The 26281-nt window shown below is 43.9% G+C and overlaps 2 protein-coding genes and 1 long non-coding RNA gene across 3 annotated transcripts in view; 2 read left to right on the forward strand and 1 right to left on the reverse strand.

The window, feature by feature from the left end:
* The window catches only part of LOC126536615 (cytochrome P450 2F3-like), a 34352-nt gene extending 18389 nt beyond the window's left edge, over positions 1-15963 (forward strand). The window contains exons 4-9 of the mRNA XM_050183648.2: positions 7923-8029; positions 8367-8671; positions 10978-11093; positions 11806-12064; positions 14076-14266; positions 15663-15963. Of these exons, the coding sequence (XP_050039605.1) occupies positions 7923-8029; positions 8367-8671; positions 10978-11093; positions 11806-12064; positions 14076-14266; positions 15663-15841 (1157 nt within the window). The 3' untranslated portion in view covers positions 15842-15963. The remainder of the gene's footprint in view (positions 1-7922; positions 8030-8366; positions 8672-10977; positions 11094-11805; positions 12065-14075; positions 14267-15662) is intronic.
* Positions 1-26281, reverse strand: part of LOC129386154 (uncharacterized) — a 209086-nt gene that overhangs the window by 18105 nt on the left and 164700 nt on the right. The window lies entirely within an intron of this gene.
* Positions 17806-26281, forward strand: part of LOC126536619 (uncharacterized) — a 39159-nt gene continuing 30683 nt past the window's right edge. The window contains exons 1-3 of the mRNA XM_072287468.1: positions 17806-18123; positions 20287-20510; positions 22651-22775. Coding sequence (XP_072143569.1) covers positions 18088-18123; positions 20287-20510; positions 22651-22775 — 385 coding nt within the window. The 5' untranslated portion in view covers positions 17806-18087. The remainder of the gene's footprint in view (positions 18124-20286; positions 20511-22650; positions 22776-26281) is intronic.

Below are 26281 nucleotides of genomic sequence, written 5' to 3' on the forward strand. Positions count from 1 at the left end.
CCAATCCTGCTCTGGTGAGGGAGTGCGTCACCGGTTCTGGTTACCGGGATCAGGCCACACTCCAAGCCTGTTTATGCAATTTTATCAACACGCGTTTTTTTTTAATCCGGTGCAAAAGTGCGCGGCACCGGGATTCGAACCACGGTCCTCTTGCACGCGAGGCGTTTGTTCTACCTCTACGCCACCGCTGCGGTAGAATGAATTTAATTTATAAAGGTAAGGGGGAGAAAGATAGAATTCACTCGTATAGACCGTTCTCCATCATCATCATCATCATCATCATCATCAGCCTAGTTACGCCCACTGCAGGGCAAAGGCCTCTCCCATACTTCTCCAACTACCCCGGTCATGTACTAATTGTGGCCATGTTGTCCCTGCAAACGTCTTAATGTCATCCGCCCACCTAACTTTCTGCCGCCCCCTGCTATGCTTCCCTTCCCTTGGAATCCAGTCCGTAACTCTTAGTGACCATCGGTTATCTTCCCTCCTCATTACATGTCCGGCCCATGCCCATTTATTTCTCTTGATTTCAACTAAGATGTCGTTTACCCGCGTTTGTTGCCTCACCCAATCTGCTCTTTTCTTATCCCTTAACGTTACACCCATCATTCTTCTTTCCATAGCTCATTGCGTCGTCCTCAATTTCAGCAGAACCTTTTTCGTAAGCCTCCAGGTTTCTGCCCCATATGTGAGTACTGGTAACACACAGGTGTTGTACACTTTCCTTTTGAGGGATAGTGGCAACCTGCTGTTCATGATTTGAGAATTCCTGCCAAACGCACCCCAACCCATTCTTATTCTTCTGGTTATTTCAGTCCCATGATCCGGATCCGTGGTCACTACCTGCCCTAAGTAGATGTATTCCCTTACCACTTCCAGTGCTTCGCTACCTATCGTAAACTGCTGTTCTCTTCCGAGACTGTTAAACAATACTTTAGTTTTCTGCAGATTAATTTTCAGACCCACCCTTCTGCTTTGCCTCTCCAGGTCAGTGAGCATGCATTGCAATTGGTCTCCTGAGTTACTAAGCAAGGCAATATCATCAGCGAATCGCAAGTTGCTAAGGTATTCTCCATCAACTTTTATCCCCAATTCTTCCCACTCCAGGCCTCTGAATACCTCCTGTAAACATGCTGTGAATAGCATTGGAGATATCGTATCTCCCTGTCTGACGCCTTTCTTTATAGGGATTTTATTGCTTTCTTTGTGGAGGACTACGGTGGCTGTGGAGCCGCTATAGATATCTTCCAGTATTTTTACATATGGCTCATCTACACCCTGATTCCGTAATGCCTCCATGACTGCTGAGGTTTCGACTGAATCAAACGCTTTCTCGTAATCAATGAAAGCTATATATACGGGTTGGTTATATTCTGCACATTTCTCTATCACTTGATTGATAGTGTGAATATGGTCTATTGTTGAGTAGCCTTTACGGAATCCTGCCTGGTCCTTTGGTTGACAGAAGTCTAAGGTGTTCCTGATTCTATTTGCGGTTACCTTAGTAAATACTTTGTAGGCAACGGACAGTAAGCTGATCGGTCTATAATTTTTTAAGTCTTTGGCGTCCCCTTTCTTATGGGTTAGGATTATGTTAGCGTTCTTCCAAGATTCCGGTACGCTCGAGGTTATGAGGCATTGCGTATACAGGGTGGCCAGTTTCTCTAGAACAATCTGACCACCATCCTTCAACAAATCTGCTGTTACCTGATCCCCCCAGCATTATATCGGTAATATACAGGCTAGCAATGCAGGCAATCAGATTAAATCTGGAAGCATGGGCAGAGAATAATGACATTTTGCGAGAACTTCAGAATGGCTTCAGAATAGGTAAGCGTTTAGATGATAACTTATTTGTTCTTACTCAGTGTATTGAAATATCAAAAGAAGAAAGCAGACCGTTATATGTGGCCTTTTTAGACATTACAGGAGCCTATGACAACGTAGACCGCAACATTTTGTGGGATATTCTGGAAGCGGAAGGCTTAGGTGACGATTTTCTACAGCTTTTGAGAGAGATTTACCTAGAAAATACCGTTTGCGTTGAATGGGAAGGGATGGAGAGCGAGGAGAAAGTTCATATCAACAAGGGACTGAGGCACGGGTGCCCTTTATCCCCACTGCTGTTTATGATGTACATGGTGAGGATGGAGAGGGCGCTAGAAGGAAGTAATATCGGTTTTAATCTCTCATACAAACAGGTGGGCACAGTAGTAGAGCAGCAGCTCCCAGATTTATTTTATGCGGACGATATTGTGTTGCTAGCTAACAAGCAAAGTGATTTGCAACGTCTGGTTAATATCTGTGGACAGGAAGGCAATAATTTAGGTTTTAAATTCAGTGTTAGAATATCAGGTGTTATGGTATTCAATGAAAACAGTGAACAGACAGTGGCGATACAGGGCCAGGGAATACCTCGGGTAACAGAACGTAAATACCTTGGTATATGGATAAACGAACGCAATAGATATATGGAAACACAGGAAAAAACAATAACAGTGAAGGGGAAGAGAAATGCAACCATAATGAAGCACAGAGCGCTATTGGGATACAATAGGTACGAGGTGCTCCGAGGTATGTGGAAAGGTGTAATGGTTCTAGGACTTACTTTTGGAAATGCGGTTGTTTGCTATAAATCAGGGGTACAATCAGGACTCGATGTGAACCAAAGGTCAGTGGGTCGCCTCGCATTGGGCACTCACGGGAAGACTACAAACGAAGCTGTGCAGGGTGATGTGGGCTGGACTAGTTTTGAAGTGAGGGAAGCTCGCAGTAAAATTGAGTATGAAGAACGACTGAGGAATATGGAAGAAAGTAAATGGGTTGGGATAGTGTTGAGGTATCTGTATTGGAAAACCATTGATTCACAGCGGAGGAAATGGACTAGGAAGCTTACCAGCAAGTATGCGGCCTGTAGGGTGTTCAACACAGCAACAAAGAAGGTCAAACGGAAAGTCAGAGAAGCCGAAATAATCTCATGGATGGCGGCAATGGAAAAGAAACCTGCCATGAGTAACTACTTAAGAGGAAAAAACTCAATCAGGAAAGAAACAATTTATGATAACTCAAAGGGAAGCTCATTACTTTTCGAAGCGAGATCGGGATGCCTTGGAACACGCACCTATAAAGCGAGATATAAGAAGGAAGAAGAAGCATGTGCTTGCTGCATTAATGCTAGGGAAACTATGGAGCATGTTTTATTAGAATGTGGAGACGTCTTCCCAGACGCCAATTTAGGCCCCACTGGCCTCCTTGAAGCCCTTGGGTTCAGCGAAAGCAGTGGAAAAGTAGACATGTCCGCAGTAGGGATTAGTAAGAGGTGATTGGAGGATTGGTGGAATAAAAGTAGGGAAACGACAAAAACGGAGACGTGCAACAGCGCAGGTCGCAATAGGGGATCAGAAAATTTGGTTGTGTGAGTTCATAGTGCTTTTTTTTATTTTTTAACCTAGGTAGGACATTAGGCACTATAAAACAAGAACTTGCTGGCGCAACCCACCGCCCCGTTCCAAAGGGGACGCTCATAACATCCATCCATCTATCCATCCATATGTCCCAGTACGAGGCAAGTAGGCAACGTAGTTCTTGAGCACGATGGGGTGGAAGGTCGGGAGCAATCATTTTCGTTAGGGCATTCAAGTCTGAAGGGACAGGGAGCGAAGCAAGAGTTGAACACGAGGAGCTGTCACAAGTTAAAGCGGAAATGTGGTAGTCTCGGGCCGGTGTGATTTGCACCAGCGATATTGCGCGCGGGAGTACTTGTAGTAGCGGGAGTAGTTGAAGGCGACGGTTGTGGGTTCAGTCCCCACCTGCGGCAAGTTGTTTTTTCATCCACTTTCAATTCCATTAATTTATCAATTCTTTATATCATTTATTAAGCACAAGTAATTTCCCCTATGTTGTCCTTGGTGTCAGTGTTTGTTGGCTGCTTATGATATGACTAATAAAAAAATCGGGCCCCTCGGTTAATCCCCTTCCTTATCGTTCATTACATAACGAGGGTCTCCAATCCGGCAACGTTGATGCCTTCAGGTAGCATGTGTGGGTTTATTGACCAGTCGCCTTCCACAAAAAAGATCACGTTCTCGTGACGCCTGCGGCAGAAAGGACGTTCCACGTCCGCCGCCAAGGTCTGTGAGTGGTGGCGCTGGCTAACACTCCCAGGGTTCTACTAGGAAGCATAAATACCCAAGAAAGTGGATGGGGAAACGGCGCCGCGGTAGCTTAATTGGTAGAGCATCGCACGCGAAATGCGAAGGTTGGGGGTTCGGTCCCTACCTGCGGCAAGTTGTTTTGTAGCGTAAAGCTACACTACGCGGGTTGGAGCCGAGCTTCGCGTGCTTCTGCGCCTGACATAATGCGCATGCTCGAGAGCCGCGTGACGTCACGAGAGGCGCAGCTGCGTCGTGCTCGCTGCCGCCGACTGCGGCGCATTCCAAAGGTGTGACGTCGCAGTTTCCGCAGACGCGCCGGCGCCATGTGCGCCCGCTGCTGCATTTCAGGCCCAAATATAGTCTGAAGTAGCGTGAACGCACGCACACGTTACGTCAGGTTGGCGAGAACAAAAGCGCCTATAGTTCGACCCATGGTTCGACGCACTGGCGCCGCCAACGTAACCAGACGCGGCCAACCAGGCCAACGCGCTCCGACGCCGAAGGTGTCTAATGACGCTCGCCCACGCGCCGATAACGTCGGACAACGCGCCTTTACGATAGCGGCACCGCGCGGCACTGCGCATGCGCGAGGAGGGTGCACTGTGCGTATAAATGCGTGGGAGAGACGGTTGATGCAGCGCACTCGACATGGAGGTTAAGGAGAGTCGAGCCGCTGCCAGTCGGCGCTAAACACTGGAAAGTTAACCAAACATAACCGTACCTCTACGCTACGTATATCCTCGCATAGCTAAGCTAAGCCACTGCCAATTTTCTTTCATCCACTTTCAATTTCATTAATTTACCGATTCTTTATTTCATTTATTAAGCACAAGTAATTTCCCCTATGTTGTCCTTGGTGTCAGTGTTGGTTGGCTGCTTATGATATATATATATATATATATATATATATATATATATATATATATATGCTCAGTTTGAAAATATTAGGGGATACACCTCATTACTACGCCACTTATATTACAAAGTTAATTAATAAGTCTCTAGAAAAGTGAACTTTTTCGTAACTTCTGTGTTCCAAAGCACTTGCGGTCAGTCATAAAAACAATTACCGGCAAGTTGCTTTAGCCCTTTATTTCGCATTTACCCATAATTTCGCATCGGTCTTTGTTGTCAAAAGAACGATGCGAAATTCCCAGCTGCAGGCGCATCACACAAGTAATGTAGCGGAAGCGCAATGTTCACCTCTATTTTAGGTCGGATGAGAACGCTCTATACGTGTTCCACAAAACGTCACAGGTGGCTAGAGGCGAAGCTCGCTATCAGAATTCTAAATTAGGAGTTTTCCGTGCCAAAACCACGACCTGATTATGAGGCACGCCGTAGTTGGGGACTCGAGAATAATTTTGACTACTTGGGGTTCCTTAATGTGCTCCTAAATCTCAGTACACGGGTGTTTTCGCATTTTCCCTCCGTCTGAATTCGGCCGCCGTGACCGGGGTTCCATGCCACAACCTCGTGCTTAGCAGCCCAACACCATAGCCCCTGAGCAAGCATGGCGGTTCGAAGCTCCCTTACGGTATTCTGCCTGGTGTTACCCTGTGATGTGTGGTGCGCGACGTGGTGCGGGGCTCGGGACGGTCGAGAGCAGATGACGCCGAGTGCACGCGCGCCGAGCTGGAAGGAGGAAAACGACGACGCCGAAGAGCGCCCGGCACGTGAACGCGCGGCGCAGGAAAGACAACAAAAAGAAAAAAAGCAACCAATTAGAAAAGACCACGGGGCGTCGGGCAGCCAATCAGTAAATGCCAAATCGGCCAGACCACAAGAAAAAGCGTGGTGCGCTGGCAGAAGGGGGGCGACACGCAAGAGGACACGCAGGGAGACGCCGGGGAGACGCCAGGAGAGTCCCAGGAAGCGACGGCAGGAGGAGGTCAACCACCGGAGCGGGCGTTGAAGACGGGCCGTCGGGTTCCGGACCCGAGCCCACCAGGACTTCACCCGCCCGGGGCCTCCTGCCAACCTGTTCCTGTGCGTCGCCCGTCTACCTGAGCGTGCCGTCAGCTCCTCAAGGCCGCTGAGCTTTTGCGCCAGTGGGCAGGACGAGAACAGTCGGGCTTCGGGCCCGAGTTCTACGCCAGCTGCCCGGCCAGAACGCCACCCCCGTCTGCCGTGCCGCCTGCTGCCCGAGGCCGGCGTTCGAGCTTCCGCGCCGTGGGCGAGAGGGGAGCAGTCGGGCTACGGGCCCGAGCTCTCTGCCCGGCCGGAACGCCGCCGCCGTCCACTCCAGCCACCCAGCCGCCAGCGTTACCTCGCCTCGCCAGAGCTGGCGCGCTCCCGGCGCCCGGTCGGTCAACCTACGCCGCGACCTTTGGTGAGACCGGCGCCACTCCTTCTGCCAGCTTGTCGCCGCGTTGCCGCGTCGAGACTGCGACGCGTCCCCACCCTCGTGGCAAGCCCGGACTCGCGCCCTCGTTAAAGCCCTAAGTGTGTTCTTTACCGCGATGTCTTCTTGAATGTTTTATTTTATGCATGCTTTCTGTTTCGTTCTATTTGCTTTATGCCTTTTTATTTTTGATTAAAAGTCTTTGTGTGTGTGTTCAAACCAACGGCTTTGTCCTCAATTGGGTTCTCGGAGGCTCCGCCTAAGAGAACCGTTAAAACATTGAGAACACGAACCTTTGCCCCCATATTGGGGTCATCACATACCCATAGACAACAGATCGATTGGTGAAAAACTGCTTGCAAAGTATTGTTTTCGTTTCGTTGAATGTAATTATCATCCGTATGGTAGTGCATTTACGAAGGTTATTACATTTCTTTAATACTGTCATAACGTTCGGAAAGAATGCTCACCTAATCATACATATTGTATCAAGAGGTAGCGGGGGAGAAGGGCGAACCTCTGGAAGCGTAAACAACGATTACAAAACAAAAAGTCAATGTCATGCGAAGTAGTGTGCGGGGAGCCTACCAAGATTATGCAACGACTATGAAAGGACCAAGACGAAGGCGGCTGTATCATCACCTACATGACATGCATGTCAAGGCATTCATGTCATGACGTATCATTTATGTTTGTTACAATCTCTTGTCATACTATGCCCATTTTAGTACATGCCGCGACATAGGCGGCTGTTTCATAACCTACATGAAACGCATGTCATGAGCTACCATTTACGTTCGTCATATTTTCTTGTCATACAATGCCAGTTTTTATACATACCAAGTTAACAAACCGACTATGAGAGCGTCATGCACATAGGCGGCTGGGTAGATAGATATATAGATACTGTCAAAGTGGCAAATGCTCGCCATGAAATGCGCGCTCTGTCTCGTCCAGACAGAGCCGGTTGCAAAGATCACGGTCACTGGAATCGAGTTTATGCAAACGGTGTCGGATCAACCCGCTCAAATCAGGATCATGCATACGAGTCGCCTGAAAAACTCTACGGCTCCTCTTGTGCGTCAATTTTCCCGGACTGAAATGGTGCCGGCCAATTGTGCCGCACACGTGAATTATGCGACTTACGTTAGCAAACCCGCCTCGCCACAAGTCCGAAAGTCTCTCCTCTAGTCAAGCCAACAGTGCGCTGTAGAAAATACGCAACCTTCGTGAAGCAAGAAACGCTTGTTTCTTCCCCATACTGTATCGCAGTTGGAGCGTATCAAATGCCCCCGTTTGGTCGAGTGAGATGCTGTCGCATGGATATTTTTTTAGTGCGTGGTGAAAAAGAATACTGCATTTAACATCCGGTGAAATAATCCAGAATAAATGTCTTCAGACTTTCTTACATGTTGTTTACGCAGGCATTACGGGTCTGAACGGTAACGCGTGGCTAGAAAACCGGAGATTTTGCCTTCATGTGCTTCGAGATTTCGGCTTTGGAAAAAAGAGTATGGAAGACCATATCGCGGTAAGGACATTTCGTGGTATATCATGTACTTCTGCCTTTCGTGTATTATATCTTTTCTTCCTTTTCAAGTCATCAGCATGCTTGCAAACAAGCCTGAAATGTGAATTACCAGCTGCAATTTGGTATAGTTCATATTAAATTACACACAATTGTTATACATTATGCAAATGACTCAGAGGTGTCTGTATTGCAGCTTGAAGCTAGGTGAACAGGCCAGCTCCTCCATAACAGAGTTTGAACTGTGCTATGTATAAGATAGGACACCTACACCCAGACCAAGTGTGAACACAACGTTGTGAGCTCGCGAAAATGAGCGCTGTTTATTACCTCACCTCAGGAAGAAGTGGAATACCTTGCAGAAAAGATACGGAGCTTCCGCGGCCATCCGGTGGATATCAAGGAATACCTAGTCCCAAGCATGTCGAACAACATAACAGCGTTGGTGTTTGGAAGACGCTACCAATTTGAAGATCGAAGACGCAAGTTCTTAGACGAGCGGCTTGCGTTGCTTCTCAACGCCATCGGACCTCGAAGTCTTTTAACATTCATTCCTTGCTGGGCGACGGGATTAGCAACATCTCTGCCTTTCACCACGTTTGGTCTAGTCCAGAAGGTGCTCGGGGAGTTCACCAAGTTTATTTGGCAAGTACCTTCAGGTTGTTGGTGTGTTATACATGAAATATGCCAACTGATACTGCAATGGACAAAGAAATTGGAAATAACATTGGTAACCTCCTCACTTCGTTGTCTAAATAAAAGTGGTCGCTACTAGCATAGACTCAGCAGCCGTCCACTGGTGGTTCAAGGGCAGGCTACAAACCATCCACGATGGTTCAAGCACCAACCAGCAGTAAGGAAAGCAAAACAGCGCACATAAAATTTAAAAAGTTTGCAAAAGGATTTAAACATGATGGACCTTATTGTATTGCTTCAGCGGTACGTGCGAGTTTTAAGCAGTGTTGGTTCAGTAGTTCCCTGTGCAATGCTAGACAAAATTTGAGAGTATATATAATATAGTGTTTGTAAATATAAATAATGTTTGTAAGAGGCCTGCAAGAGGCATTCTAATAATGTTTGTAAGGTTGTGAATAATGTTTGTAATAATGTTCGTAATAATGTTGTAAGAGGCCGCTGCGTTCTTTCTAAATGCATTTATACTAGACCATAAAAATATGACCATATCATTGATATTAGATCACAAGACGCGTTCCTCACAATAGTTCAAAACTGCACCCTACATTAACCTTCAGCTGCCTGAGTATAATAATCCTGGTGACGCGACACTCTAGGCGATAAGGCACGCTTCGTTTCGCCGGGTGGGCCAGGATAATGTAAAGATTCTATTACAATTTCTTCGATCTTCGAGCGCCGTAGTTGGTTCCAGTGGCACTCCACCTACGTTATCCATACGATCCGCTGGTCACGAGCGGTGGATGATAAAAGAGAAATTTAATCGCGAGAAAGAAACCATGACATTATGCAAGGCCAAGCGACTGCTGCACTCCTTTTGTGCCCATTGGAACCACCGACGTGACCAAAGCATGCAAGGCATTGCACAGCTAAGGTCCTTAGATAAAAAAAGCTTTATCTAGGGACTTGGCGCCACAGCCAGCTCAAAGACAAATCAGCTGTGACCGTGCAACGATTGCACAAAGCAGACTAATTCAAGCCGTTGGCCCCGGTACACAGGGCTTCTTCACGCTGGAAGAGTGCAGGGAAAGCAGTTCCTTAAGTCGACACACCTGTATTAACTCCGCTAGCGTTGGCTTTGAATACGGCAGTGGCTTTCCAGTGGTCTTTCTGAGGAATTCCTTTCGACGCAGTGATGCTGTGATTCCGTGGTGGGAGTAACCTTGATCAGTGTAGTATCCATTCGGCTGATGTTGCTTTTAGGAGGAAGTTCATACTTGTCAATTCACGAGTTTATCAGCGAGTTTGGCCTGTGAAAAAGAAAGGACCCGACGGCTGTTTTAATTTAAAGACATGCTCTGATCAAACCTACGCAGTTTGATGACGTTTATATCACAGAAAAGTTCAAGCTAAACTTACTTTTCAAGGAATAGTTTTTATTACACAAAAAATGAACACTATTATACAGCCCAACACCGGTCTAAGAGGACTGCGCAATGTCTTAATTCTGACTGTGTGCTTTTAAATTTCATGAGCAAATGCGATGTACTTCTTGCTGTCTATTTTAGAGGGTCACTTGTTGGAGAATTAATAATGAAGTTAAATCATCGTGATAGTTTGAGGGAGTTTCTTGCTGTAACTTATTTGGTGTTATAGGGTAGAGCACAGGACTAAAATAGAAGAGGATAAAGACGCGCGCTCTTCGTGTAATTGAAGTGTCATTCATCTAGCCTTTGGTTATCATAAACTAATTACCTGCCATCTACCACTTGATTCTAATCAACCTATTTAAAGTTTAGTTCGTATCATTTCGTGTTCCTTTTTTTTCTTGTATTTAATCTGTTCAGTTCTTGGTGAATCCCCCTAAGTTAGTATATGCCATTATAATTTAGGCTCTACACCTACATGTATAAGTCCCTCATACCATGTCAGGTGCCATGAAATGACAATGAAGTTATGGATGCCCTTCAATACATCCCGATTAGTCGACACATTAAATGACAACATACAAAAACCGATACATAACTGAGTTACATGTCCTTAGAATTATCATGGCAATTTTTGTATTTTCATTTAGGCCCACTAATTTGATCATTATATTTCAAAAAATACATTGCATGAACTTTAAGCTCCCTTGGCCACCGCAACGTAGTCTTGTAGATAAAACATTACACACAATCGTTTAAAAGAACAACTAATTGGAAACGTAAATTGCCCATGCGAGTATTTCTTCCCGAATTAGGAGAACAATCATGTGAATCTTTGTAAGGATGCTTGCTGCTTTCTAAAATATCAATTAACAATTTTCTTCTTTTCAGTGATCACGTTGAGGATCATGAAAGAACTCTTGAAGAAAACAGCGACCGCGACTTTATCGACGCCTATATAAAAAAAATAAGGGAGAACAAAGACAAACCAAACTCCAGTTTTCAAAGTGAGCTGTGTTGCTATTCTTGCGAAAAGTCTCATTGTCATTGGGTAAACTATGCAAACATATTGTGTAAATCTTTTCAAGCTTACCTGCTGAAAACTATGAGTTAAGCGCATTCACTTTGTTTTGTAAGTATGATCTGCAATATGGTGGTAGCGGTAATGTGGATACTGCAGGGCTGCAATGTTCAGTGTGACCTCAAAAAGTATTTAGTTCTATGGCTACAATAACACAAGGAGTTGTTAGCCCGTCTTGTTGTTGTCCCTCTAAGTCTATTCTCACAGTCTATTTTGCCCGTTACCACAGGCTGACATCACGTAATTTAAGCTTTAAATAAGAACCTTCATGAACATTACTAAAAGTGTTTTGATTTAACAAATATAGCTAAATTTACTCAATATATCTTCAAAAAACAGTAGAAATTTGCTTTCGTGCATTCACACCATGACATCAGTAGGCCCAGTCTAAAATAGATATTTCATTGTCCTGCTGAGCCCAAATACATTGCAACGAATGGGCATTTCATGTGCTTCCTAAATGTATCTTTTGAGTGAGGTTTTCAGTCTTCAACAATAGCGCAAAAGCAAGGCATGGACGGAGGAGATAAGACACAGCAGCGCTGACTTTGAACACGTTTTTGTCCGCGTTTTGGTTTTTCGCTATTCTTCGGCCGCTGTTTACTAACAAGATTAAATTGCCTTGTCAATTTTCTCAGTGTCAACATTGATCGGCAACGTTGGCAATTTTTTCGGCGCTGGGTCCAACACCGTCATGATGACTGTACATTGGCACATTCTCAACTGCGCCGACAAAGTGGACTCCGTGCAGAGACGCATTCAAGAGGAGATAGACCGGGTGGTCGGACGGGAGCGTCAGCCTCGCTGGGAAGATCACAACAAGATGCCCTTCACCATGGCTGTCATACGGGAGATGTACAGATGGCGTACCATTGCACCACTTAGCATACCACGGGAGCAAGTATCTCTCCTTGATCATTTATTGTTGTTGTTGTTGCTGCTGCTACTGCTGCTGCTGAGAGCCCAGAACTGTACGTTTTTGACAACAAAATTGTCTGAAGAAAGTGTGAGGAATCGGTGATAAACAAACCTTTGCTTTATGTTTACTTAAATGCATTCACGTCTTCTTAACTTCTTTGTAACTCAACCATCCTCGTTCAACGCACGCCATTTTCGTTTCCTTTACTTCCTTCTCCGCAGTCAGCGGCTTTTGTTGCCGACTTCTTCATTTCTTGTCTATTGTGCTCACGTCTATTCAGGCGCTTGCCCTGTGGGACTTATTCATTCTGGCGGACTGCCCAGGAATGTTGCCATACCCTGTGGCACATCCACACTTCCACATACCCAGCGTTCTAATCAAATAGAAACCTAATGGAAAATATCGTGTGATCCAGGTTGCTTAATTCGCAAAACAGCAGCAGTCGTGAGAAAAGGTAAAGGGAGCCTCGCTTCAAGAATTAATAGCCGTTCTTATACATGCGACACAATAGCGTCTGCACTTTACGCTATGCAGCCAGATGCCTGCCTCTCTGACGCATTGTGAATTTCAGACGTCGTGGACACTGAGTAGTGTGTGTGTGTGTGTGTGTGTGTGCGTGCGTGCGTGCGTGCGTGCGTGCGTGCGTGCGTGTGTGTGTGTGTGTGTGCGTGTGTGCGTGTGTGCGTGTGCGCGTGTGCGCGTGTGTGCGTGTGCGCGTGTGTGCGTGTGCGCGTGTGCGCGTGTGCGCGTGTGCGCGTGTGCGCGTGTGCGCGTGTGCGTGTGTGTGTGTGTGTGTGTGTGTGTGTGTGTGTGTGTGTGTGTGTGTGTGTTTTACGGGGTCATTGCTTTTCCTTATGTCGTATTTATCCTTGTTTAAACATTGCCACTAATAATTTATTCCTCAAATACAGGAACGGATACAGTCAGGAAGATACAGTCAGCATATTCTCCCCATTTTCTGAAATTCTATTTATCACATTCTCATTGTCAGCATACATTACAAAGGCGAGTGTCTTTTCTACAGAACATGCGAAATGCTCAGAATAAGCCATACAAATGTTCGTATTTGTACAATGTCAGCAAAAAGCAAAGCATGCAAAATGCAATTTAAAGGGACACGAAAGTGAAAAATGATTTCTTCTGCATCAGTAAATTACCTTTCTACAACGCCAAAAACATCACACTCACAACAACAAGACGATAAATGCTTTTTGATCGTGTCGGTACAAATGATAATGGAGGTTATGAAGAGCTTGAACTTGCTCGTAGAGCAGAAATGGAAGGTAATAGAAGACTCAAGAGATGGGCAATGTCTTCATTAATCACTGCACGGTGTATCACTATAAGAAGGGTTACATACATTTCATCTGGCGGTTAGTAATTCGAACATCCGGACGAACCGGGCCACTGGACGGTGAAATCTTGTTTTGCTGTTCTCGTCCTGTCGTGAAGGCCCATCACGTGCAGCATGCGTTATATACACGTATTTACACGTATATATATATATATATATATATATATATATATATATATATATATATATATATATATATATATATATATATATATATATATATATATATATATATATATAAAATGTTACCTCAAATATTCATAATGTAATGACCATAGGTGCAGTTATCTTCCTTTTACACTAAAGCACACTTTAAACCTAAACTTAGGCACATCTCTCTTTATGCCTTAATAACTTGTGTTCTGTATAAGGCGTACTTTTCCTCTAATACTTATCAACATTAAACTACTTGTTCTCCCCGGGCGGAATGCACTTTGAGTTGAAGTATTTGTCACCAACCGTTTATATGCTAAAGGTCGAAAAGAACTAAAAGGTCACATTTGCCGACATGATAGCTTTGCTTTCTCAGGAGAATATGTCTTGCACCTGACAACTTTCGTAAATAAATAGCATATGTACTATTCTCATATTTAATAAATTGCTATAAACACGTCCCGTTTCCTTTTCTTTTTCAGAGCTGCTGCAGACGTTTCATACATGGATTATTTTATTCCCAAGGGAACCATCGTCATGCCAAACCTTTACGCTGTTCACATGGACCCTAGACACTGGAAGAACCCTAAAGAGTTCAACCCGGGCAGGTTTTTGACACAGGATGGGTCGGCTCTTCTACACAAACCGGAGGAGCTGATACCATTTTCGATTGGTATGTTGTAAAGTCCTTTATCGAACGGCGCCCATTGGTTTGACGCATTCTATGGCATTCACTGATAACTGTAGCGCTCTTTCAACACAGAACCTTCCTAAGAATCCAAGCGACAGTGTAGACATTAACAATCAAAAATGAAAGTTCTTCACCAGCAACAAATATTTGTTGCCCGTGAAGCTGGTATGAGATTGCGAATATGACACCATATAGCATACCATATTCTGGAGAACACTCAAGTACGTGGAAGACATAAGTCCTTCGTCCTTCATTCTTTTGTCGTTGTTTTAAAGGGAGGTAGTATTGTAAACCGACCAAAAAATTTAAAATTTTTTATTTAGTGCCAGAAAACTGGACACAGCCTGAGAAGGAAGTGAATGGAACGGCGAGAGCGGGCCGAGTGCTACAGCTATAGTTATTTAAGCAAGATGTCAAATGCCGTGCTCCCTGGTATATAATACGTGCATGTAAAATTTAGCATTAACATAGACCATTACCATAGTTATAAAGCTGAAAACAAGATGGCCCATTTACCGCACGTATGTAACGCACCGTTGCATATATGTAAACAAGAGGGTGGTTCACACTGAAGTGCAGACATCAAGTGATTAAAAGTGGTGAAACAAGAAATGTCTCCAAGACCAATGTTTCGGCAAGGGGACTTGAATATGTATTTCTATGTGAAAAGGAGTAGGCAGCACCATTTGAAGGCAACATTCACTGAGAGCATCATATATTAAAGAAGACTTGCTTTCCTGTCAATCACGGCTGTTACATTTATACCTCCGTAAACCAAAGTTTCAGCATCGCTACGCCTTCAGTGAAATATTTTCGTTTTAACTATTTCGTTGATAAATTGCGGCGTTCGGTGTACGTATGCTAAACTGTTCAACGTAAGTATTCCAGCGCTGTGAAAAATTGACGTTGATACCTCTTCTAATGAATTCAATGAGCCGTTATATACTTACTGCCTTTGATCAGCTCCATTTCTGGCGTTTGAAGGAGATGCAAATATAGTAGTTACAAAACACTCACACAAATGAAGCAATGTTGCCGTTATGCGTTACAACCAGTCCGAAAGTTGTCGTGCCCTTTATCAGTCCTATATTCTTGTACGTTCTTATACGGTTATTGTTGGAAGAAAGAGGTAGAGGAAAGGCGTTGACCAAGTTCGTCCTTTAGAGCACATATCCATAGTAAATCTGCTGGTAAACATGGTAACACCATAGTAAACACCATAGCAAACACCCTGTTAAGACCTATACACTTTCATGTTCGCCTCCGTGTGCTGCACGTGCCTTACCCTGTGTTTACGCACTTCCTTGTTTATTATACATTCTTCTTTTTTTGAGCCTATATATGTTCCAATGTCACGCTGCATTCTTTCTTATCGCAGGCAGAAGAATGTGCCCTGGGGAGACACTGGCCACTGTCGAAGTATTTCTATACCTTACAATGATGCTGCAAAAATTCGCCGTGCTACCTCTTGATGGAGCCAAAGTCGACTTGGAGTCTGCTGCTATAGCATTCAACATGGCTGCAGCGCAGAAGCTACGATTTATAAGTCGGGAGTAGAAGAGCCCTGCTTAAATCAAGCGTTCTTTTCCTCTTTTTGCATTAGCGTTCGCATCTCGTTGTGTGGATGGTGCGTTCGTGTGGTGTAACGTTTTTTTTATTATTATTTCTATGGTACTGAACAGCGTTCTTATTGTTTCTTTCGTAGTGTTGTAGATCGCTTCTTTTTGTACGTATGTGCATGAACGTTAGGTTAGCTTGCGCTTTTTTTTCTCGGTATTAGCACATACGGAACACGCTGTTTCCTTCTCAGTGTTGTATATAGTTTTTACAAATATCCTCGTATTATATTTCACGCCCTGCTGTAGCCAATGGTTGGAATTTTGGGGCTAGTAATGTAACACTGAACAACCCACAACCCTGTACTTGTTTGTGGAAATTGTTAATGTCGTACTGCATAAAAATTTTTCTACACACACACACACACACACACACACACACACACACACACACACACACACACACACACACACACACACACACACACACACACACACACACACACACACACACACACACACACACACACACACACACACACACACACATATATATATATATGAACAATATATATATATATGAACAATATATATATATATGAACAATATATATGAACAACAATGAACGAGTAAAAACCACAGAGGATCTGCTTTTCAATTTGACAGCTATAGATAAAGTGGTACAGGAGTCGGGCCAGTCACTCCATAATAACCATCTGCCATGACAGAATTTCCAGAAGAGGCTCAAACGTTCGCTAAAGACGGCGAAATGCGGGTACGGAGCTGAAAGTTTTCACGGATTCGGGCTAGTGCGCTTGGGTGCTGCGCCTCCACGCCGACGATGTTTTCAGAAATGTTTTCAGAAAGCAGATATTGTTATAAGGCGTTAGAACTTCGAAAGACGCGCCTGGTCCACGACTCTAAGGCTTCATTTGGTAGCTTTTTACATTTCGCACCCACAGCTAGTTTTCCAACAGCTCTTTAATTGAACTCACGTGTAGGTATCACTCTATATATTAAACAGGAGGTGGCTAGACAGCGCCGTCTCTGGTTAACGTGTCTCCAAAACATAAATATACGGCCTTCAAGATCGTCGCCAGAACGCAGGTAGTTTGGTGCGATGAAGAGCCAGAAGATGGCGACAGTAGGCCCTATCTTGCCACTATAGCGTGGTCTCTTGTCGACCGCACCACCACACAAGTCGACATGCTCGTCGCTAAAATAAACCAAGCCACCTGCTATAATAGCAGTGAATTGTCTTTGCTGCAATGGGATATAGAGAGTGCGTTTTTTTTTTTATTCTTCTATGCAACAGATGTATCGATAGCCAGATGATAACTTTCGCCTCTTGACAAAATACGGTTGATTATATTCCAGAAAACTGCTGGCTTAGATGATGGGACTCGCGGGCTGCTAAAGGGGCTGGAAGCCTCATATCAGAGCCTTTACCTTTATTGACTTCATTTGCATCTTTTAGCAGTAAGTAATTATAATTAAAAAGAAACGGGCCAGAACTTAGCACCGCATACCACCGTTAACTTTGCGATAGCGTACTTCGGCTGTGATGTCTCGACAGCTGCGCACGCGTGCATGGGCTACCGTGCATACTCATTTATCAAAGTGACGTTTCTATGGACGTCAGACTCTGGAGTTTTACAAGACGCGTAGCGCCACCTGCCGTTGCGAAGAGGCAGTAAGTGAGTAGTGCGAAGCCCGACTCCCTTGCTAAGTTGCCTATGCAGCTAGCGACTGCGAAACAACGATTTAACTAGATTTTGGTCCATATTGCGAGTGTTTTGCGCATTTAACACCCAAACAGAGAGCTATGAATGTCTATGCTAGTCGGACGCGCTGCTGAACTGCGCTGCTGTTCTTTCGATGCTTCGCCTTCGGCCGAAACTGCCATTCTTTCGCTGCCTTCGAACCGTGCTGCGAATCTTGCGCGCCGCCTGCTTTGTTGATCGTCCAGAGAGCGAGTCTGGGGTGCGCCGCGTGACAAGAGCCGCGCAATACGAGCGCTTTCGCATTGTGTTTGGTACGATGGGTTGCACTCTTTTTAATCTCGACGTACTATCGCGCAGCCGCGTGCGTGTTTGGCGACACAATCTCTTGCTGGAACAACGGCAACGCACGCCTTTGAAAATCTCCGATCGCTCTTGCTATCTCTTTAGTTCAGCGTAGCGTTTATTGCCAGCCCGGTGGCCGTTTCAAAGCGCGTAAGGCGTCTTGCTAGGCCGAACGGGCATCATGGACGCAACTGTGACTGACGTGCCAATCCTCCAGGTATAGTGTCGCTTTGCTGTCGTATACAGCGTCGCGTCGCTGTGACGAACGCGGTAATGCGAGCGCTCCTCCTCAAGACATCTTGTGTAGTTCGTTACGTCACGCACAGAAATGTCTCGCACATGGCTTGCCTAAAAAGAAGTATGTCCGAACTGTTGTGCTACTAGTGATGTTTTTCAATACCCCCCGAAGAGTCTACACTAAACAAAGGCTCAACAACTTCACACGGCCCGGTGGACATATTACGGCGCTTCAGCCACCGATTTTTGCAAAAGAGTTGTTTGTTATGATGCACATATAGTCATGCTGTGCGGGAAGAAACGTAAGCCCGTAACATAGGAGGGGGTCTGTGTCAGCTGAACGATTGGTGTCAGAACCATGTTGACTTCAATACATCTTCCTTATTAAATAATATCACAACCTGGGAAAACGAATGATGGGTGATTGCAGTCATTTTTTTATGCTTTTTATTTGTTATCAAGACAATTACACATATTTTCTTTTCAGGATCCACATGATATCATTTCATGCAGTATCTTTGTTCTCGCGTGTCTTTTGTATTCATATATTTATATTTGAATGCATCAAATGCCCTTTTACCCATTTTCTTTCTTCATTTTATTTTCTATTAGTTTGGCACCCAATTAGGATGTGTGAGTTCTTTTATGCGCATACCGTTGCTTTATGATGCTTTCTAAATTCGATAACATTTATTTTTAAAAAAGCTTTATTTTTATAATTTTAGAACGTAATTAGGATCTGAAATGTTTACTTGTACTTAGCCATGCTGTAAATTGCTTTATACATCTGAAGGTATATGAATACATTGACAATGTACATTGTTCTTATAATTTTTTCGCAGTAGTCAAGTCTGTTGTAACTTGCGAAATTATGCATACGTGTGTAATCTGCTGTCAAACCTGTCGCTTACGGGGGCTGAGACTTTTGCCAGGCCTTTAGACTGAGCCTACCCTCGTTTGGTTGAAAGAGGAATAAAATCCAATTCCATTCAATTCCATTCAATTTCAGTCTAACGTAGACGACATTCACACAAACAATTCGCCAAGGCATATATAGGCCTATCGCGGCTTCGTGCGAAGGAGCGGTATCACTACCACGAAGAAAACAGACAGCGTACGAGCATCAACTGAAATTGCACTACGATTAGTGTACATTTTAATGTTCTCGTTAGTGGCGATAGCAATACCGATGCACGCTCAGGGAAGTGTTATAATTACGCAAGAAATATTGCCTAGAAGAATGTTTAAATTTTTTTAAATGGTGGGACATTCAAAACTAAATCTTTCACTTGACTGTGTCCGCTGTTGCATTGTGACTACCTTACTTATCTACGTTGGGATACTTCTTTATATAAAACGAATTCAATGGTTTTACCAAGCATCGGATTTCCCTTAACTTCCCAAGGTGGTCACATTTATCTTGTTGCGGATAACACACCTCAAGCTCTAAATATAGCGCTTTTATCATCGTTGTTAAATTTCTGTGTTGGCGTTCTTCGCTCCGCAAGATACCTTCCGCTGTACAGAGGAGAACGTATCCGGATCTGAATGACGGGCTAACCTAAGTAGAATGAGTGTAGATGAGCTGTGCTGAATAAACGGGCCGAGTTATACCAGCGATTATTGATGACTGAAAGGGCAATTTAGAAACGAAGCTGACCTTCTAATCTTCCAGGACGACAATAAAGCTCATTTATTAGTATTAGCGGCTATCTTAACACACTGGAAAAATACTGTAAGATACTATGGCTGCGAAGGAGTATAATGAAAATAAGGAAAAGATAGGGCTTCAACGACGAAGGCCATTCAGTACAGATAAAGACGATAATGACCACCATGACGTAAGAAGTAACTGCCACTGATGAAAGTACTCTCACAAGTAGGCGCGCATTGATTAAGATTTTATTGTGTCTGTGCTGCAGAAGAAATGCGGCTTTTTCTCGCGTTTACAGTACTTTTCTCACAGCTCATTGACTTTTGTCTGAACCAGTCTTCTACCCCCATGCTGTTTCTCTAAAAGAAGTAATCAAATAAGAAATGTTTTATATTTCAAAATAATGTCCTTGCAGCCGTTCATGTTTCTGACCTTCGCAATCCCATGAAGCATCCGCTACTTCCTAATACTGAACTATTTATTTTACAGGTGGCCTCGTTGAACTGGTTGTACCTATCTTTATCCATAGCGCTTTCATTCTTGCTATTTGCCGTCATCACATCGAACATGAACAAGCCTAGAATTCCTAAGGGAAAGAAACTGCCGCCAGGTCCCCGAGGCTTCCCATTGGTCGGTCACTTGCCGTATGGACCAAGAAATTTCGATTACAAAAGATGCCTGGAAATTTCAAAACAGCACGGACCGGTGTTCAGGTTGGTTCAATTTTCAATATCAACCGAAAGAGCACACCCATGTGATCACTGACTGAAGCTTTCTTTTACGCTGAGAAAGACATCGTTTATTTCATATGGTCTCAATTGTAATGAAAATTATGATAACTTTTTGAACAACTACGTATCGTTTCTTGGATTAGGTAACCAAGAAAAATTGTTGCAAACGTTGTGCCTGATGAATAACTGCGATAGTGTGATATCATTTCGGCGTTACTTTGCTGTATGTCATTATTCTTAAGATTTTATATCTTTATTGTGAACAGATCTACGATGTTTATCGGCTATTTTACTTCTCCGTAGATGATCTGCTGCCCATGACAGCATATATGGAATACGATGCATACATTCGCAATTTAAATATTTGTACAATTTTGTATAGTTCTTGCGAATACGTTTCCAATTGCACTCCAGCTCTTTACGGTGGCTATTACGAGGAAGCGGTACGTCGAGGCCAACTCCAATTTCAGGACAAAATTAATTTATGCTAGATGGTGCATACTTGAATTAGGAAGGAACAGCGCCAACTAAGACGATCACGAGAGGCAGAACGACACAGGACAAGCGCCAACTTCATCTATCTTTTTTCTTTTAGAAAGATGAATTTGGCGCTTGTCCTGGGTCGTCCGCCTCTTGTGATCGTCTTAGCTGGTGCTGTTCCTAATTCAAACTCCAAATTCCCTCCGAAAATACATGTGCAACGCAAAACTGCTATGACGAGACAACGGCAGGACCAATTTGAATTAAATTAATTGCATTTCAAAGAGAAACTTAAATTCTAACAATTACAGGAAGCAGCATTTTGGTTTAGGACTTCAAGAAAGTTTAACAAGATCCCCAGAACACGGTAAAGAAATAGAAGCATGAGTTTGCAAACCCGTAATTCTGCACCAAAAGACAGATATCGCACTTCTGTAAACTGAATCTCTTAGAACATCTCTACAGGACAATTGTGATGTATGCACTTAAAGCTTACGTGGCATTATTACATTGCATACGATGGTTTCGCGAAAGTCCTACTGACAAATTATATTTTGGACCGGTGCATAAAAAAATGTATTTGTTCCAAGTTAGATGTATTAGTAAGTACAGTTTACAACATTCTGATATCATCATTTATTGCTGTGTTACATAGCGGCAAGCTTTATACACGAGTCGTTGTGGCTCTTTTTGCAATTTTCAAGAATTGTAAAAATAAATTCATATAATGAATTGAAAATCCCCTCTGTTCAGTTGCTGTATTTTAACTTCTTTATTTAAACACAGCAAACTTAATTAAAATCAGTACAGTGGTTGTATTTAGGTAGTAGCTCCTCTAAAAATGTATCCTCTAAAAGTCTGAAGTTTAGTTTACATCAAAAAAGAATGATTTTTTTTTGTTTATGCCGTTAAAACGATTTTGCAAGATGAGTAGGATAAACTTGCACTAAACTGCCTTTTATTTTTACGGGTAATTCAATGCTGTTCTGGAGTAGTTGTGCAGCCTGTAACGCAGCTTCCGGGTTCTCTCTCTCTCTCTCTCTTTCCTCATTTTACCAAAGTCTAATTTCAAAGTCGAGTAGCTAGCCAGATTCCGGATGTTCGGTGTCGGTGTCCTAAGGAACGTTAAGGAATGCCTTTATTAAAATGTATGTCCATGCAGTTATAGTAGGCTGGCATTGGAGAAAAATTATTCTGGCAGACGGCCTACTACTTAGGAGAAATATGTTGGCAAAGGGCGTACTGCCTAGGGTGCACTTGTACACCCTTGAGGCCAGATAGTCAGATATCAAGAAATTTGATGTCGGTACAAAGTTTCTCGCATTTGCAATGTAACAATGTCCAAGAGGGTTCATGCGAGTCTTGAGGCAAGGTGTAGAAAAATACGTTAGGCTATTTTTCCGAGCATTGTATTTAAACCCGGTCTGTTGCTAGAAAGCTTAATAATGTTTCTTACAGAACCTAACCCAAGGAAAAAAATCACAAGTGCCTACCTGAATATTTCATAGCATAGTCTAAAAAAGAAAAATTTCGAAATATGTACTATTCTGTGTAGTAAGTTAGGCTGGAGCAGTACTTGGCCTGGATGGAAAATAAAAGAGCGAATAATATTCAAGCATATCGTGTTCATCTCCCATTCTAGGCTGAAAGTAGGAGTGAAAGATATTGTTATTTTGAACGACTTTGAATCAATAAAAGATGTACTGACCAGAAAAGCTGTTTTGAACCGGACAGACAACTTCATTCTAGACCGATCGGGTGTTAAAGGTGAGTGTATCTTTTTTATTTCCTTTTGCTTCTTTTACTGTGGCCATAGGAACATGCCACTGAACATTAAAAAAATGATTGACAAATAAATCTGGAGTTAACATGCGTACAAAAGGGATACGATGATCGCTCACAACCTTTAGGGCTTCCTTGCTTTAAGAAACTAATGGAGGACGAGAATTCGGGCGAGCAATGAACAGTTTCATACGAATAATCTCAAAAGTTTGGCAACATTAAATGCATAACCGAAGTTCGGCGCGGAACACGTTCATGGACCGTAGCTTCGAGCCTTATGTAAACCTAGAAATAGCGTCGATAAAATCTAGAGACCCACATATCTAAACTCACAAGGCGTTTCCAGCTTATTCAATTGTTAATGTTGATGTTGTTATTGAGTCCTTCTCAACATGGCTGCCGTCTTCATGTCGTCCTCGTCGTCCGCGTTCCAACATTATCGTCCTGTTAAGCCGCCGCCTTCGTCTGCACCTCGCGGTTTCTCTTTAGAGCAATAAAGGTCAAAGAGAGGCAGGCACCATCCCGGCTTTCAGTCAACAGGATTCGCATCAGGGACATCGAAAAATTACTACAGGAAAATAACGTGCTGATAATTTCTGTTTATGATATTGTGCAGCGAGCGAACGCTGTGTGCAGCACAGCTTTTCTTCTGCGTGTTTTCTTTTTCTGTTTATGTGCGTTTGTTCTGCTCCAGCTGGTGCATTCTATGCTTTGTCGTTGCTTTGCTTCATACTCTTCATTGCTTTTCATCATTTTTTTCCTTCTTCCCTTTATATTCCCATTCTTCCTATATTCAATTTCCGTTTCTATTCCCTCCTTCCTAAAGAATAGGCAGACATTCTGCCCCTCTCAGTGGCAGTTGCCAGCCTGCTTTCTCCCTGTTTTCCACTCTGTCAATTGTATCTGTGAGTTTTATATAAAATATTATTATTATTATTATTATTATTATTATTATTATTATTATTATTATTATTACTGGCCATATCGACTTCTACTCGAAAAAGTCAGTAAATAAACGTACAGTTCTTTTCTGTAATTTCAATAGTTCTCACACCTAGAACAGAACGCATGCATTTAATTACATGAGACATGGCGGCCGCTATGAAGCCTATAACATTCAAGCTCTTTAATTGGCAGTCAGAGGCAGTGTTGGTGCGGTCACCGAGTGTCCGTGAAAGCGCTCCGCCCAACCTCAACGAGTCTGGCCACGACGACACGCGCGCGCTAACCGACAGCGCCGGTTGCGGGCAACGGCTCGGCGACAACGAGGTTGCGGAGAACAGGGACGCAGGGACGCGCCCACTACGTGCAACGAAATTACCAGGCATTTTTACCTCGCGCGAAGAGTGTACCCAACCCCTCACCGCAACCTGAATAGGCATCAGGCTCTTACGCTCAGACTACTGCAGACGGACACTATCCTAATCTCAGCACCCTGCACGCAATTTATCCCTAGGTATTCCCCAACGACGCTTTCCCCGCATGCGGAGACGTAGCCGCGCTGGCGACATGCTCTGGGCGTGCAAGGCTACGTGTACTAGCACCGATACTGCCTCGGCGAGGGGGGGAGGCGGCCCTCTGCAGTCCGCTCCTGGCCGACCAACTCTGGGTCGTCCAGCAGGGCCGCGGAGCGGCCGACAAGCTTGGCCTGATTGTCCCGACGCAGAAGTCGCCCCCTGCGCGCTAACGTGCGCTTTGCAGGACCTCAATAAAGTTTTGCAACCAACCAATCAAGCCCAGAAGAGCTGGTGTCACGTTCCAGGAGCATCAAAGTCGTTATTTTTTGTATTGTGCTCATGTGGTTACAAATTAAGAGCCGTCCTCACTTCTCCCTACTTTTGGCTTCTCTTAAATGTTGTGACGCATGTAGAAGATACTTTTTTTTTTTTGAAGATGAAGTCCTTTTTTGCCACCCGTGTACTTCGATATAGGGGCACGTTAAAGAACCTCAGGTAGTCCAAGTTTCCGGAGTTCCCCGCTATGGCGTGTCTCAGAACGAGATCGTTGTTTTGGCATGTAAAACCTCATATTATCTATAAGTCCTTTCGTGTATCTTCGCACCGGCTCACACTAAAGCTTCGCGGGCGAGAAATCTTGGACATTTAATTTATTGGCGTGGGCACTAACTAACCTTACAAACACTGTCATCTACTAGCGCAGTAAATCAAAAGACTTCTGCGCTCTAGTGCAGAAACATAACTAACTTCGCACTCTTCTCTCCTTGAGCGGAACTTTTTAAACGAGGTGTTCTTTGCCTTTTGCTCCTTTGCCTTGGGCTGCTGTTTCCGCCGCTGTTGCTGCCGTTGCCGCTGCCTCGCTGATTATAAAACTCAGGGCACTGGGTACCTGCCACTGTGTATGTGGCGAATTGGACAGCCTGGGTAACTTGATATGTGCACCTGGTCATGTACCTCTGGGTATATGTGTGAACAGACAACTAGCCGGGTAGGTGCAAGTAGGCATGTGACGCTGGGTATGTGAGCATCCTTCAAGTGCCATTCATTCATGTGCCACTGTGCAGGTGCACTAGACATAGTTTATGGTGAGATAAGGTAGCAACAAAAGCCCGTATCCACAAGCAGAACAAGTACAGAAGTCGTCAACAGAAAATTGAAGAAGTCAGCTGCAAAGGAGGAGAGAACACGGCATCAAAAGCAACCGAGTATGGAGAAAGAATAGAAGTGAACAGAATGTGACTATAGTGTGCATTGAGCAAGGAGCGTCGAGCTGCAGAGAAGTGAACACGATCTTGGCCATTAAGCATTTGAAGATCAAACCCGGCTACACGTAAGGAAGTTGCCAACAGAACCAACCAAGTGGGGAGAAAGAAGTCAAGTAATCTTTACACCAGTAACGAAAAACCAAACCAAACCAAGCGCAACCAGAGCGTTCATTAAATCAGAAGCGCTCAACTACATAAAAAATGAAGAAGGACAAGTGAAGACTTGTTGTGAACATCAAACTTCGCTTATAATCGATTTCCACATATGCAGGGGGTCCGCCAATCTCTTTAAGAGGCTCAGAATAGTAAATATAATCATATCAATGAGACTAGTCCCCGTAAATTGTGTAGCACTGGGACACTTAAAGGACACATGTTGCTCACAAATTGGGCGATACAATGCATGTACTTGCAGGTCATTACATGTGTTGTGTGTTTTGGCTGTTCAAAATATCTGACTTTATATATGCGTACGTGGACTGAACTAATGCACAGAGCTTTGCGACTCATGTACTGTTGGACTGTATATTTTTTATTCATCCAGTGTTGTACTGAGTGCCATATTTCGTGTCGCTATTCTCCCCTTTTACGCAAACTTGTTTCCTTTGCCAAGTGACAAGGAGTAGCCGGTGCCACCACACAGGCGCCAACCTCTCCTAATATTCATTTCAATAAAAAAAATGCATGCAATAACGTTCATTAAGCCGGAACACTCGATAACACACCATAATTCAATCGCCCTAAAAGATTATACATTTACCTAAAGATG

Source organism: Dermacentor andersoni, chromosome 4 (assembly GCF_023375885.2).
Source record: "Dermacentor andersoni chromosome 4, qqDerAnde1_hic_scaffold, whole genome shotgun sequence".
Taxonomy (NCBI): Eukaryota; Metazoa; Arthropoda; class Arachnida; order Ixodida; family Ixodidae; genus Dermacentor; species Dermacentor andersoni.